General features: G+C 39.1%; 1 protein-coding gene across 6 annotated transcripts in view; it reads right to left on the bottom strand.

The window, feature by feature from the left end:
- The window catches only part of MLLT10 (MLLT10 histone lysine methyltransferase DOT1L cofactor), a 101479-nt gene that overhangs the window by 16638 nt on the left and 67946 nt on the right, over positions 1-16895 (bottom strand). For all 6 annotated transcript variants that reach the window (XM_081163152.1, XM_081163151.1, XM_081163154.1 and 3 more), the window contains one exon: positions 11150-11328. In XM_081163152.1, the coding sequence (XP_081019278.1) occupies positions 11150-11328 (179 nt within the window). The remainder of the gene's footprint in view (positions 1-11149; positions 11329-16895) is intronic.

Here is a 16895-nt window from a genome sequence, read left to right as displayed (position 1 = left end):
GAAGATACATATGAAATACTGAATTTTCATTACTAATTTGTGGCGTAACACTGGCTAAATCCAGAGCGCAGGTAATTCCTATCATTCTGTAAGAGAATCATAAGGGCTGAATCCTTTGAACATTTTAACATGTTAGAGATAAGCAAAAAGGAACGAGCTACTTAGTCCAATTCATACAATCACTTGCATCACTTGATGGCTCTGTGCTTACAGTTCAATCCTTAAAGTTCAATCAGTGACAGACTTCCTGGCAAGAATACTTAAGACTGCCAACCAGATTATTTGCAGCTGAATGTGTGAAATGGCTCTATTGAAAAGCACCAGGGCAACATAGATCTTTTGGTGTGCTGCTGTAAAATGGTTTAAGGCAGCACTTCCCAGTTTCTTTCCTCTACAGGCCACTTGAAAATTGTTGAGGGTCTTGGTGGACTTAATGATTTTTCTGCCTGTAGTAGCAATTGTGATGCACTTTGCTAGATGCTGTATGATTTTTAATTGTATTTTTATTGCTTCTTTTAATTCTTGCATTGTATTTTAATTTGCATTCCATATAACTGAAATTGTAATACATTAAAGTATAGCGTAAGAAATAAAATAAGCAATAAAAATATATAATTAAAATCAATATGGATATTTAATACTGGCATGCCATGGACCACCCGAGTGACGCTCATGGATCACTGGTGATCCACAGAAAACAGTTTGGGAACTCCTGATTAAAGGTGTTTGATTTTTATGCTACTTGTTTTTTAATTTTCTTAGATCATTTTTAATACTGCTGTTTTTAATTTAATTATATTATGCAAGCTACCTTGTGAAGATTACGCACTAAATGGCAGTCCAAATTAAGTATGAATGAGAAAGTTCTCACTGTGGTAGCTGTTCAGTGATGGCTCATTCACACACACAAGTTGCCACTCGATGCAGTACTCAGTGAATATTCATGGAATTGAATTATGGATTAGAAGAGCAATTTTGAATTCATTTGTATAATCATATACATGCAAACAATATTCTTAAGAAAGCTGGAATTACATGAAATAAAGATACTTTGTAGGTTTTGCCCAAGTCCTAATTCATTTATTGTCCTCTTAATTACTCTCCCAAAAGGTCCTAAGGATTAAAATGCAATAAGAAGGCAAGTCCCCGAGAATTTGCAGAATTTATACAAAAAATGCAGGTCTTTGCACTTAACTCATTATTCCTCCTAGCACAATAAAAGTACGATGCCCATTTTCAATACAATAAAACTCACTGGTGAAAAGCAGAGAATAATGAGCGCTTAGTTGTTTCCCCACCCAAATCCAACTTTTTTCCTGCATGCATTTTCCTGTGCTGATTCTAGACACAGCCCTTGGACAACAGATCCACTGGCAAAAATCCACAGAGATAATTTCTGACAAGCCCAGTAAGGTTTTTGACTCCCCACACATGGAACAGCAAGACCCCATGCTATAACACAAACTGCTTTTGAGACACAGCCCTTTCAGAAGCAGTTTGCTATACTGAACAAGGAACTGCTCAAGAAACACAAGCTCCTTGAACACATAATTAGGAGTGTTGTTCTTTGGATCCTATCCATTGATTTCACAGAGATTTAGCTGCAAGTAGTAGGTTTTTTATCTCATCTTGCCAAACATGCAAAAATTGCTGGTACCTTTCCAACCATGGTAGCTATCCAACCCACCCACTAAAACAGGACAAAAGAAAATAATATTTTTGAACATTTGAAAAGCGAAACCTATTTTTTTACTACACACACGCACAAATTTAGACCCATTCAAATTCAAAATTTTGAAATATTTTATAGTTCCCAGAGATGTACACATTATATTTCAAATATTATTCCTAAATTGCAATAAAAGCTGTTTTAATCAAATTGGCCATTAATTAGGAAGCATATCATGAACCAAAGCACTGTCGGGGGGGGGGGGAGAGAAATTAGATGCAGGATTACGATTTATATAGCAACTTAATTTGGACAGGAAAGTAAAGTATTCCATTGCTGCATTGTTTAAGGGTGAAGTAAAAGAATCATGTTTCACTTGAAGTTGAAAAACACTGAAGAAGCATTTCTTTAAAAGGTAGACTCACCCTATCAATACATTTAAGATAATGGATTCAAACATGTACCAATATGCAGTTCTGAAACTGCATTTCACTTTACTTCAGCTAACTCAGTTTAATCAGAAACATCAACTCAAGACTGAAATGCACTTTCTATCCATGTGAACTTTAAAGATGTTTCAGCACACAGATTCTGGACACTTACAAAATGCCTTTTATTTATAGGTAATGCAATGTACGGAAAACAGAAGCAGATCGTGGAAGGTATACCTTATAAAAATATCATTGTAATGTTCTGATTAAAGGCAATACAGAGACATATACCTAGTCTCTGTGTTGCATGAAACAGAAAAGCAAATTGAGTAAGTCAGTGTTTTAAATAAGCCATTATCTATTGAGAATTATTTGCTTAATGACATGAGGCATAATCCAGAGCACCTCATATGCTGTGCCCATGCACAAACAATTTCCATAGGCTCAAGAAAGCCTTATTTCCCCCCCCTCCCCTGACTACATGCATGCACAGGCAGCCAGTCAAGGAGATGGTAGGTCTGTGTTTGCCTTCCATCCTCCCATCCTGCCCTTCCTCTCTGGTCAGGGCAGGTTACTCCTGCTCAAAAAGCCTATTGTGTTGCACATGCAGGTTGAGAGTAGGGGAAAGATGAATGGGTCTCCACTGTGAACAGACACCCTATGCACATAGGAACTGTACCAACAGGAGAGTGGGCCGTGCCCTAAGATTTTATTAGTAGTTATTTCTATAACTAGCAAATAACCACATGATCTGTGCTTAAATTTTAAGAAAATCAATGTTAGAATAAAACCTGGCAGAACACTTTTTTCTAACTATGACAGAACCCCTATAGTCTTAAAAATCAAGCACAAGCACCCAGTCACCTCAACTTTTAGGATATTTAGTATTTTCTGATACAGCCCCCATTCCTGTCTAAGCTCCCCACGACTAAGGTTTTAATACTCAGCGTGTGATGAGAGATGAAACCAAGTGTGAACAACTTTCAGGTCCCATGAGTAGGCTGACTGTTGAAGCTGTCAGGTTCAATTGCATCATTCCGACATTATTCAATGCCCCAAACTTCACTCTAATTGTTAGGGGCTTAACAAATTCAAAACCATTGTTTAGGCTAATGCTGAAATGCCCACAGTTGAGTTTCCATAAAGAAGGGGGAGGGATTTAATTGTACTTAAACCATTACTGAACTCTCCTTCATTCATGATAGGACAGCAAGAAAGGCCTGAGCCACCAATTCCAAAGCTGCTTTGTAAAATCAGTTTATATCTAATAAATACCCCTCTTGCAAATTAATTTTTTTGTTAATAATTGTTGGGGGTCACAATTATTTCCATACTTTAAAATTAAACGAAGAACAGCATCACTATTTGCTTCAAACCGGAAATATTTTCTTTTATTTTTTTAAATTCTTTCTTATCGGAATTTGGAAAAGAGGATACAAAGATTATCAAATATATTTTTGCCAAAGCTAAAATGGAAATATATTCTCCATATAGATGTACTTTAAAAAACTTAACCACTGTAATTTTAATTGGAGATCCTTCGGCTCTCTAAGAGGACAAGTGCAATTTTTGTTCCCTCTTCTAGTGGAAGTTGTTTCAACAAAAACACTCAAAAATGTCTGATATCCTGTTGGTATTTATGATTTTTTTTTTTCACAAGTGCTATTCATTTTACACAGGGTTTACAAAGGGCAATTTGCAGTTAAATCATAGCTATAGCAGGGATGAACAATCTGTGGTCCTCCAGATGTTGGGACTCCCATCAGCCCCAGGCAGTGTGGTCAATAGGTGGGATGATGCAAGTTGTAGTCTGGCAACACCTGGAGGGCCACAATCTTCTCTGCTTTATACAGACAAATAAATCTTAGTTATTTGACATTATTGAAAATTTAAATATCAAAAAAGAGGGAAAGCTGATGTCCGTTTTAAGAACACTCTGTATTTCCCACAGAAAATAACATGTAGCCATATACAGTGGTACCTCGGTTTAAGAATAGTCTGGTTTAAGAAGGATTTGGTTTACAAACTCTGCAAAACCGGAAATAGTGTCTTGGTTTGAAAACTTTACCTCAGTCTAAGAACGGAATCCGAACGGTGGAAGGGCACCGGCGGCGGGAGGCCTCATTAGGGAAAGCCTCTGGTTTCAGAACGGACTTCCGGAATGGACTGAGTTCATAAACAGAGGTACCACTGTAGTTACTTATAATAGAAGCCATAAAGTCACTAGATGTAAAGCGCTCTAATCAGTACTATCTAATCATTAGCTACTAAATAGCTTAACTTTTCTTCTAAATTATTTGATACCTTTATTTCAACATTTTTAATATTTACTGTTAAAAGACAAAAGATACCTGCCAGATACTAGCCCTCTGATTATTGAAAACCCAAACAGAACAGGAGAGTATGTCTAGGATCAAGTGGACATACAACTATATGTTGAATGCGGCTTCAAAGCTTTCTGTCCTCCAGCCAAATGCATATACTGTGAAGACACTGCTATTACAACACCGCTCACTCTCCAGCAAGAACTTTGGCGAAGTCAGATAATCACATTTTTTAAGCAAGCAAGCAAGCAAGATTATAGTCAGGCAATGACATGGCATATTACTAAAAAAAAGCCTAACACAACATAGTCAATTGCCCCATAATGCACACTAGTTAATTTCAAACACTGTTCTGTACAAAAATGCTCAAAATTCACAGTATATTTATATAAGGGCTTTGCACTATCAGTGAACTTTGGCCACTCCTGTGAAAGGTTTTGCACACAATCTTTCCAAAGTTATATCAAAATTCACGGAAGTATTTTGACATCTTTTCATCGCAATGTAGGCTCTTACCAAAACACGCACACACAAAAAACCATTTTTCACATTCACTGCCATTACTATTGTCTCAGGAAGCTAAACTGAAGTAGTGCTACACTCAGTTCATCGAAGAGGTCAATGTGCCTCAGTTGCCTGGAGACTGATGGTTGCTACAGCAGCACCAGATAAGCCCAACTAAATAAGCTTCAGCTCGAAGGCAGAAAGCATTTACTGCTGGACTGAAACATTGAAGCAGTTGTCTCAGCATGCAGCAGTGTGCACAAAATCATGCAACTGTCTGTCAACCTTGCTAAACCGTATTTATACAGGAGGCCTGCATTACTGAAATCAGTTTATTAAAAAGTAAAGATTTTAATTGGGCAAAATACTACCACTATGAGCAACTATGATTCCTTTGTTCTTCTAGTAGAGTCACATGTTGTGTGGAATTTTCCCTCTGGCAGTAAATTCTTCTCTTCCACCCCAAAGTCCCCAGTCATAATGACAACGAAATAGGATTTTGCTTAGTTTTGTCTAGTATTTGATAAAAACTATTCAAATGCCATTTCAAAGAAAAACAGACAACACTGTAATGGAAATCTTTCTACATTCTGAAACTTTTACTCAAATATAAACACCACTAAGTGAAAATATTATTTCTGAAGGAAGTCAAAAATATGATGTTTCTGTTTTAGGATCCTTACATTAAGGGGGGGGGGGGAGAGAAAGTGAATTAAATATGGCTGCTTTTATGCCTGCCAGCCAGAGGGGGTCACTGCAGAATGATACAAATAACACTTTTCAGAAGCACACAGGAACTCAGGACAAAGTTCAGGGCCTGACATAAGATTCTCCTATACACTTGTGCATGAAGCTGCTGCACACAGCCATAAACCATTAACAACTTAAATAAGCTAGATGACACTGCTGCTCTATCACTCCTTTCAGGAAAAATATTGCAGGCATGCTTTACTTGTCTCCCAGATATGTTTTACTTGTCTTCAACAATAACGTTAAAAGTTTTGAGAACATAATAGGCAATGCAAGTATTCTGAATGCTTTCAACCAAGCCAATGAGAAGCCTACTTGGGAGCACACTCCTGTACCTGTCTACTCAGGAGTACAGTACATTGTACTCATTTAGTTTAATGGGGATTACTGACAGGTAAGTAGGTAAAGGAATGCCACCTTGCAGACACATTTTATTTTACTAGGTTATGGAAATAAGCCCAAAGGGGAGCACACATTTGTTACATGTAAGTCTATGACTTAATAACTACACATGTTGTCTTCTCCTTCTAACTATCTGACTATTTCAGCATAAGGTACTGAATGCTATGTTGCTCTTTATGTACTATTTATTTACACAATGAATATTATTTAAGTACATCAGAAGCTGGCCAGAAAAGCAGTAAAAATGGTAACTGGCAAAGTTATAAGGGAAGAAATTATAGCAAAACAATGAATTTGTTGCATCTTTATTACAAAATATCAAGAAATATCAAACCCAATTCATTTTTCTTGAGTAATATATCACAGTAGTCATCCAAGCCTCAATTGCATTCAAGTAGTTGTAAGTTTTCAACTATTCAGAAAACCAACATATTTAGAGTCAGCTTATGTACTATGTAGTTAGAAGATTTCCAGAATCACTTAATATGAATAAATTGACCAATCATCTGTCTTGAAATGGTAAGAAAGATTTTTATAAACAGAATTAAGGATGTGGAAAAGCAGCCATGCTGAAAGAACATCAACATACCTTTAACCAGAACATGTTCCTTAAAAGTTTAGGTTTTGGCAGACAGAGGTACGTATGCTATATATTCTGTTTCTGACTAAGTTCTTTGCCAGACACATAAAACTTAGTAGCTATGGAATAACTTAGATTCTGTTATTTAAAAAATTTATATCAGGAACTGTTAAAATGACAGGAAAACCAAAAAGTGAGCAAATTGAGAGTAGTCAGATGGAGATAAACTGTGTGGCTCCACAAGGGTCTGTACTGAGGGTCGGTATTCTTCAGGTCAGCCTTCCCCAGCCTGGTGCCATCTTCCATGTTTTGGCCTAGACCTTATCAGGCCTAGTCAGCAGGGCTGCTGTGGTTCAAAACATTTGTGGGGCACCACATTAGGGAAGTCTGCTTTAAAGTATCTACAAATGAGGAGGACTTTTTGGTTGGAATGACTAGGAAAAGCGAAGACATGGGTGAACAGAGCTCAGCTTTCCATTCAAGCGCTTGAATTCTTTCTGACCAGCCTCCAAGAATTTTGCACAAGTGTGGTGGGTTCCTTCAAGTCACCTGCATCTATTCAAAGCTAGCTAGGGCAGGGCAGGAACTTTCTTTTTTCAGCCTTCTGGAGCAATGTGGATTAGATTGGCAAGAAAACTGCTACCAATTCTCTGTACTTATTGAATCATGTGGTTTGTTGTGGGGTGGTGGTTGTTTTTAAAGCAGTAGTACAACATGTGATATGTTATACATTCAGATTTGATAGATGGCTACAGATAATATACCCTTTCAGGCTTTCACTTCATCCCAAGATACCATCCCATAGCATACCATGTTTGGAGAAAGGTGTTATGGGTATTTGGTCCTTTCAACCATTCAGTAAAACCATACCACTTGCCCACAAAATTGTCTTCACAGTCTGGCCATCTGAAAACTTCCATTTCTCTGCTAGTGCATTATACCAGACAAAGTTAAACTATTCTTGTGTCACACATACACCCTTATTTTTGCAACACCTTGCTGTTAACTTTTTGCAGCTACCAATAAAAAAGTAGCTGCAAAACAAGATTTAGAGTTCTCTAAATTGGTGGTTCTCAAAAGGTGTGGCGCACCACACTCATGTGGCAAGAGAGAATGGCAAGTGTGGCGGGAAGATTCAAGGACAATCAAAGAAGCATTTAAACATTTCATTCGTGCTGAATGAAATTTGTCTCAAATTTGTCTCAAATTAAAGCTAATATGAATGAGATTAGCCAACGAAAGCAAGTTTGCACCTCTCCTCAAGTTAAGGTAGTAGGATTGTTTATAATTACGTTTTGGGAGGGATTCATGTTCTTATGTAGCTGCATTGTTTTACACTTTCTGGGTGTCCCGTGATCATATTATAAAGTAGCTGTGTTCTATGTAATAAATCAAGTCCTGCTAAGAGTAGTTTCTTTCTGTTTTCATGTATTTCTTACCAATTAAAATTTTTGGTGTGGTGCAATCAAATTTTTATTCTGAAAATAAATGTTTGAGAACCATTGCTTTAAATGGTTTCATTGTGCTAATCAAAAATAGCCAGAATTTTTAAATAAAAATAATGTATCCCAACCATTTTTTACATTTTACATTTTTTACCTTAACAAATAGTTACTGAATGTATGGACACCCCATCAGATATCATAGTAATAGATCAGGAAGGACAGGTGGGACCCCCATAAAAGTAATTATGACTGGCAATATCCACATTTGTGATTGTGTGATAAAGTGATACAGCAATAACCAGTAAAGTACAGCACAAATGCCAAACTGAAGCAATAAGTATAAGCACAATCCCAAATAATATAGGGCTTAGTGTTATATAACCTATTTGTTAAACAAGCCTACAAACTGTTTAGCATTTACTCTCTACTGCATCTCCTTTTATATGGAATAAGGATTAAAAATTTATGAATACCTTTCCAAAAATTATGCCTGTTTGTTAGCACATAAATAACAAAAAAGTTTTTCATTATATATATATATATATATGACTGCCAGAAAGAACAACCCTATGAAACCATGACTTGCAAAGGCAGAAATCATATCATTTGAAGCATCTATATACTGCAACAGCTATAAGAAAAAACTCAATTGCAGAGAAGGATAAAAATGAAACTTCAAACTGAATGAGGAAAAGAAAAAACTTTTTACTTACACATAACTGTTTAAAGAATCATGCAGATCTCTGTACTAACAGCAACTGCAGCAATTACCAGAGTAGCTATTTTAGTAGAAGGGTTTTTGTACCTGTATTTATTTCACCTGTGGGGCCTGGAAGAAGTGTTTTGTTAAAGGGAACTCTCTTTAATTAACCCCTTTGGTGCTGAATTTAAAACTTTTTATATTCCCTCACAATGGGTAGTGGCCGTTTTTTAAATGCCCCAAGCTTTTTAAAAGACTGCCTTTTTTATGTTTTAGGCACAAAAAGCACTGCCAAGACAGCAATTATGACAGAACATAGTAAGCATTTCATCCAATCCAGTACCAAAAGGGTAAAGTACTAAAGGGTAAACAGGTGAAGCTCCATCCCCTTTTCTCATGTTGTCTTTCACCTAGCAGAAATACCACAATGTTGCCCATTTTCTTATTCTTCTGGCAAAATTTACAATGAGATGATAAGCAGCCTTTGGTGCTACTAGCTGAGGTTCTCCTTTCAGCTGGAGATAGCAAGAGAAACTTTGTTATGAAATTTCCGCCTTCGCAAGGAATTATGTTATTATTTAGAGGTTAAACTCCAAAATGAATCATAAATAATCAAGGCTAGCTCTTTCTCCTAAAAAGTATGTTCTAAACACAACTGAACACAGGGGCGGCCCAAGACATTTTGGCACCCGAGGCAGATCCCAATGAGGAAGAAGGGTTCAAGGAAGAACTACACCAGGAACCAGGAGGAAGTAAGAAAGATCAGGTTCCATGATTTGAAGTGAGCTTCCAATTCTGAAACCAATAAGTGAAGGCGAAAGAAGACCAACTTTGGTGTTCAGTCTCTTCATGTGCCAATCAATATACAGTGGGACCGTGCTGTGAAGCCCTGCCCCCAATATTGCACCTCCATACTTGTGGAGTCCTCCTGAGTGGTTTAGAACTCTTGCTTCAGCCAATCACCCTCAACCTCATGTATTGAGTTGACATGCTCAAGGGGCAGAGCTTGGAAACATGCCCCCATTTCTCAAAAATTCATTCCCACACAAGGAGCCTTAACACCAGAAAAGGGCTCAAATCGGAGAGGGGAAGAAGCTTGTGTGTAAGCCTAGGGGGTGAAAAACCACATCCAAACAATGCAAATTGCACTGATAACTTGTTGCTTTTACATTAAATTGAGTTTTTTTGTGTCACTTGTGATATTGATCTATTTTTTAATTTGTTCTGGTATTTATATTACCCCCTCCCAATATGATTATTCTTAGTCAAAGCAGTGTACTTTTCTTTTATGCCCTCAATTTACAGTCCTAAAGACATTTTAGTAGAAGGGTTTTTGTACCTGTATTTATTTCACCTGTGGGGCCTGGAAGAAGTGTTTTGTTAAAGGGAACTCTCTTTAATTAACCCCTTTGGTGCTGAATTTAAAACTTTTTATATTCCCTCACAATGGATGGTTGCTGTTTTTTAAATGCCTGAAGCTTTTAAAAAGACTGCCTTTTTATGTTTTAGGCACAGCATACATCTTCATCATTGTGTATGCTGACTTTGGGTGCAATATCTAAACTCTGGCAGTGAAGCAGCAACCCACATTGACAACCCACCTGGCCAGGGCAGAAGGTGTGGGAGATCAGGCCTAAATTGAATCTGATGCTGTCACATGATGGCAGTGGGGCTGGCTTAGGCATATCCAGCAGATCCCAGGCTAGTTCAGCTGCTCCCCAGGTACATTCTGGGCCTTTCCACTGGCTGCTGCTAGTGGGGATCCCACCACCAACACTTCTGCCCACCTGGCAAACAAAACAAGCAGTTCCAGTCTGGCAAAGTGATGCTAACTTTACCATGCAGGCAAAGGCCAGCATGACTAGATGGAGGAACACTTCTGCCCAATCCAAACCACTGCCACCCCCAGCCAGGAATAAAGGGGGTTTGGATTGCAGCCTTAGTTATAACCCAATTATAATGTCTACTTTCAACAGAGATCTTATAAGGCACTTATTGAAAGGATTAGCTTTGGAAGGCAAACACTGGCACAACGGTGGGGGACGGGGGACGGAATGGAAATCTGTCGTAATGCTAATATTGAAACCACAGTGTGCAGACGCTCTGAATACTATTTGCAGAAGTTTTATGAAACAACTGAAGAGAAACTAACAGAAGTCACAAATATGAGAAGGTTAGGTATTAAAGTATTTTTATCCTGCCTTTCTACATAAAATATCCAAGGAATGTAAGACTTAACATATTATATTGTTCAAATATTTGTATTTAGTTAACCGAAATACAAATAGCCAATATGGCTTATTTGTCGCGGCAGAATATCTCACCAATAAAAAAAACAACCTACCTGAGTTGTAGCAACAGTTGTAGTTACAGAAGGTGTAGAAGATGGAGACAAAGTTCCCACTTGCTGTACGTGACCAGAAGACTGCTGAGGTAAATGTGAACTGGAAACAGGAGTGCTAGATCCTGAGCCAGACACTGTGTTTGGAAAGGATACTGCTACATCATTGCTGCTATAAATGCCTGAAAGAAAGCACACGTACAAATGTCTTTCTGGATTCATGAACCAAATTAGTACTACATTAGTTGGATCGAAAGAAGGCCCTTTATTGCATTTTATATAAAAACAAGTTCATTAAAAGGCATATGAAACCTATTGTGAAGTGGCTCAAACAAATTTACACCTGTTTGCCGGTAGGGTAGGGTTTTTGTTTGTTTGTTTGGCTTGAGGATTATAACTATAACCTGGAAAATATTTTAAGGTTAAAAGGACAATTATTTAAACAATCATAAATTGCTACATTGAGTAATAATTATCACCCACATAGGTTAGCCTTAACTCTTCCTATAACGGGTTGATCAGAAACTTAAAAGTCTAGCTTTTAGATTCTAAAATGTAATTGGTCAAGCTGCTTGGACAGCAAGGAGAGGAGGAGGAGGAGGAGTTTGGATTTGATATCCCGCTTTATCACTACCCTAAGGAGTCTTAAAGCGGCTAACAATCTCCTTTCCCTTCCTCCCCCACAACAAACACTCTGTGAGGTGAGTGGGGCTGAGAGACTTCAAAGAAGTGTGACTAGCCCAAGGTCACCCAGCAGCTGCATGTGGAGGAGCAGAGAATCAAACCCAGTTCACCAGATTACAAGTCTACCGTTCTTAACCACTACACCACACTGGAGAATGTTCCATTGCACAATGACAAATATTTGCAGTGTTGAACTGTTGTTCTTATCACTACATTCAATACAACCCAATATCATTGTGGAAGTCTGGTACAAAAACTTAGGTAGAAAACAAGGATGATACCTTCCTAGATCAGATTACCTACCACATTCTCAAAGAGGGGAGAGATGGTAGCAATGGAAGATTCCAACTCTCTAGATATCTGTTGGAAGGCGAACATTGCTTAGATTTAAAGGTCTAACAAATTCTTGACATGTCTTGTTGAAAATTTTATCTTCCCCAAAGTGAAAGAAGAAACATGGGGACCTGCTACCCTACACCTGATATTCATCAACCATAAGAACTGGTTGGGCTGCTGAGGTGAAACAGCAGAGAATGTAAGTGACCACAACATCTTGGGATTCATGATACTGAGGAAAGAGAAAGCTTAACCTAGTCAGATGTGCACCCAAGACTTTAGGAAACCTGATTTCAATAAGTTTTTCTCTTACTGATGTGATTCCCTGGATGACACTGGGTTTGATAACCTTACATGTGGAAGTGATCTAGTGATTTTAGTATACCACATGCTACATATACGTCAGCAGTATGATGTGATAGCACAAATAGCAAATGGAATTCTAGGTTGCATCTAGAGAAGTATGGTGTCCAGATTGCAAAAAAGGTACTACTCTATTCTGTTTTGCTTATACTTCTCCTGTGTCCAGTTCTTGATACTGCAGTTTAAAAGAACACTGACAAACTGGAATGTGTTCAAAGAAGGATGAGAAAGATGGAGAGAGGCTGGAGATTTTATGAGGCAAGGTTGAAGGATGGGCATGTTTAACCTGAAGATAAGACTATTAAGCAGCGTCATGCAAATGAAACAATGATTTTGTTTTCTGTTGCTTGAGACGGTGGGATCTTAAGCAATGGATTCAGATTTTAGGGGGGGAAATTTAAACATTTGGAAGAATGATTGTTTCAATCAACAAAAATACAGCTATTAAACAGTAGAACAGGTTGCCTGAAAAATTGTGGCTTCTCCTTTGTTAGAAGGTTTTTAAGCAGAAAGCTGATGGCAACCTATCAGGGATGCTATAGTAGTGGGTTTCCTGTATCAGCAGGGTGACAGTAGATGAAATGAATTGTTGGGGTCCCTTTCTACCCTAGAATTCTAAATTGCCACTTCTTCCCTACTAGCTATAAATACATAATCAAAAGGCCAGAACCAATATTCAGAACATTTCAGGGACACACTAACTAGTGCCTAATTAAAATAGTTGACTTTTAGCTCTCTGAATGCCATTGGGGTGCAACCTTGGATTGCATAATGAACTAAGGAATAATGTTTAAGACTAAATATCTTTCCATGTATTTTTTTAAAATAATAGCTGGTCAAAAGTGTAAGGCAGCTTGAGGTATACCTCCGTATTGCACAGCTATGAATGGAATCTAGGAAAGCCAGTCACAAAAATAATTAAAGAGAAAAAAGTGTTAGTAGTAGAATAACACTATTTTCATTTTGCTACACACAAAAACTGTAATAAAAGGAACCTGAGGAACTATTGACCTATCAGCCTCCTGCAGGCATCTACAAAGTTTTCACTGAGGTACTGAACAATTGACTCACTATAACCTTGGATTTCATCCAATCAATAGAACATACAGACCTTCAATCAGAATTTTGCACAAAAGACTACCTTTTGTGATAAATGAACCTGTGGAGAACATTCTAATATAACTTACCATCCTCTACAGTATTCATAAACTACAAGACACCTTTTGAGTTTGGAGAAAAAGAACTCCATGTTAAAATTGTTTTAATACACACACAAAAGAATATATGTATAGATGTGGGTTTCAATGAAGAAGAATACATCTCTCTGCTGCTATTGCTCTGATCACTTACCTGTAAAAAGGGTTTTCTAACAGCTATTATATTGATTTTTTTTAAAGGCTTCCTGAGTGCATTCAATCATATTGCTTATTTTATGAATGAAATGATAGTATTAGAAAACATATCTGAGAAATGTTATATAAGTCATGGATTGTTTTCCATACAATAACTTTCCATTCAGCAATATGCATATTTTATTGATATCCATAAACCTTCAAAGAAGGTTTTGCCTTTATTATTATGTTGCACCAGGTTTTACTTCCTATCATTCTATATTTGATAAGTTTATTAAAAGCTATTTTATCTGTAGGCATACATTGTGTATTTTAAATCATGGCAGGCTGAGGGCATATTGACTTCAGTGACTTTGTGACACCAGCAACTGCCACAACAAATTTGTCCACCCCTTCATATCTATTTGCATGATTAAAATTCTCAGTATTAAATGTAGCTACTGTATATTCCTTACTTAACATTGTTAAATCAAAACACGATTAAAGTAAAACATTACTCTCATAGCATTTGTTAAGAGTCTTAGACCAGGACCCAGAAACCCAGGGTTAAAATCCTCACTTGGAAAAGAAGCTCACTGCCTCTCAACGTAACATAGTTCACAGGGGGGTTGTGATGATAAAATGGGGAAAAAGAGAGCCTTGTATATAATCTTGAGCTCATTGGAGGAAGGTGGGATATGAATGAATTTAATAATAAGAGAAATATACTCAAATATTACAGGCTTTTGCCAGGCTTATAGCACTTACAGAATCACATTACTACTACTGATGATGATGTTTGGGAGGGGGGAAATAAAAATTACTGATGAGAAATTACTGCTGATGAACATGCAGGGAGATGTAAATGAGGAAGAAGCAATGAGGAAATGAGGAAAAATGCATCATAGCAATCTTGGAAAGTGGACTGAAAGTGGACTCAGAGGTGAGCAACATAACAGCTATTTCTGGACACACCGAACTTGTGGCAGCATGAGTATATAATGGAAGATTCTGCCAAAGTAAGGGACAGGAATACAAATTCTGGTAACTGTGGAAGAACTTACTTCTTCCAAACACTACCTAATTTGGTGTGAATCTCAGTAATTATACAGTACATTGACCATGCATCCTTAAGGTACCGGTAATGCCTTTTTCTCAGGCCCCACTAGTCTGAGGCTGAATAAGAGCACTGGCTATATATGCAGACAACGAATGTGTGTATAGACACATTTTTGATGGCTTGCTCTACAAGCCTGAGAATAAGCAAGCACCCTTCATTTTCAGCTAGCTTTCAGTGAGAGAGATAAAGAATGAGAGAGCATTCCTCCCAAGGATGGCTTCAGAAATCGAAACATCCTAGAAAGCACAAACAATCCTTTTGCGCGCGCGCACACACACACACACACACACAAACTCGGCAACTTACCACAGTCCCTCTTTATTTTAGGACAGAGCTTTCCAAACTTTTCATGTTGGTGACACACTTTTTAGACATGCATTATTTCACGACACAGTAATTCAGTTTTACTAGCAAGCCAGAGGTTAAATTCACCCCCTTCCAGCCCCAAGAGGAGGATGGAGAGCATTCGCACGACATACCTATACACTGCAGCCAACACACTAACGTGTCGTGACACACAGTTTAGACAGCTCTGTTCCAGGATGTTTGGCATCCTCCATATTTCTTACCACTTTTGGAACCATGCAGTTACATACCAGAAAGCTGCCAGACACCTACGGAAACAGCACCTAAGACTAATGTCCAACTATCCAATGGAAAGAACTAGGCCCAGATAAGTGAGGTGGCAGTTCTTTTGGATTTAACGTGATGTTGTATAAACATTGTATAAATTTTTCTGGAAGTACCGTATTTTTCGCACCATAGGACGCACTTTTTCCCTCCTAAAAAGCAAGGGAAAATGTGTGTGCGTCCTATGGAGCGAATGCAGGGGGGAGGCAGGCGGGAAAAGCCCTCAAGAGCCGCACACAAGCTTCGTGCGCTCTTGCGGGCTTTTCTCTAGGAGGGAGAAGGGACTGACTGGCTGCAGCAGTCCCTTCTCCCTCCTGGGGGAAAAGCCCCCAAGAGCGGCACCCTCTTTAAAGGCTGCGCGGCTCCTGCGGGCTTTTCTACGAGGTGGGGGAATCCCCCCACCTCCCAGAAAAGCCAAGAGAAGCCGCGCAGCCCCTTTAAAGAGCGCGCGGCTTCTGCGGGAGTTGGGGGAAGCTGCGGCGGATTCCCTCCTCCCGGGCTCCCTTTGAAGCGGCAATGTGGGAGGGGAGCAGCTTACACTCGTGTAAGCAGCTCCTCTCCCACTTTCCTCCTTCAAAGCAACTACGGAGGAGGGAAGGAAGGGGACCATGGATCCTCCGCTGCTGGAGGCTGCAGCGGATTCCTCCTCCGTAATTGCTTTGAAGCAGGAAAGTGGGAGGGGGGCAGTTTACACTCGTGTAAGCAGCTCCTCTCCCACTTTCCTGCTTCAAAGCAACCACGGAGGAGGGAAAGAGGGGACCCATGGATCCTCTTCGCTGCTCGAGGCTGCAGCAGATTCCCTCCTCCCGGGCTCCCTTTGAAGCAGCAAAGTGGGAGGGGAGCAGCTTACACTCGTGTAAGCAGCTCCTCTCCCACTTTCCTCCTTCAAAGCAACCACGGAGGAGGGAAGGAAGGGGACCATGGATCCTCCGCTGCTGGAGGCTGCAGCGGATTCCTCCTCCGTAATTGCTTTGAAGCAGGAAAGTGGGAGGGGGCAGTTTACACTCGTGTAAGCAGCTCCTCTCCCACTTTCCTGCTTCAAAGCAGCTACGGAGGAGAGAAGGAAGGGGACCATGGATCCTGCGCTGCTCAAGGCTGCAGCGGATTCCTCCTCCTTGATTGCTGGGAGTTTCTCTGGGCAGAAATTCCCTCAGCTTAAGTGGGGTGGGGGAAGTGTGGCAGGTAGGGGGGTACTGAGAGACACATGTCTCTCAGATGAAAATTGGGAGTGGGCATTGTGTGAAGTGGCTGTGGATCTCCTGCCGCAGAACTGTAGGACTGTATA

The sequence above is a fragment of the Podarcis bocagei genome (genome assembly GCF_964188305.1).
Source record: "Podarcis bocagei genome assembly, chromosome: 12".
NCBI classification, from domain to species: Eukaryota; Metazoa; Chordata; class Lepidosauria; order Squamata; family Lacertidae; genus Podarcis; species Podarcis bocagei.
The sequence above is the reverse complement of the archived record's forward strand: the minus strand, read 5'-3'. Positions and strand labels throughout refer to the sequence as shown.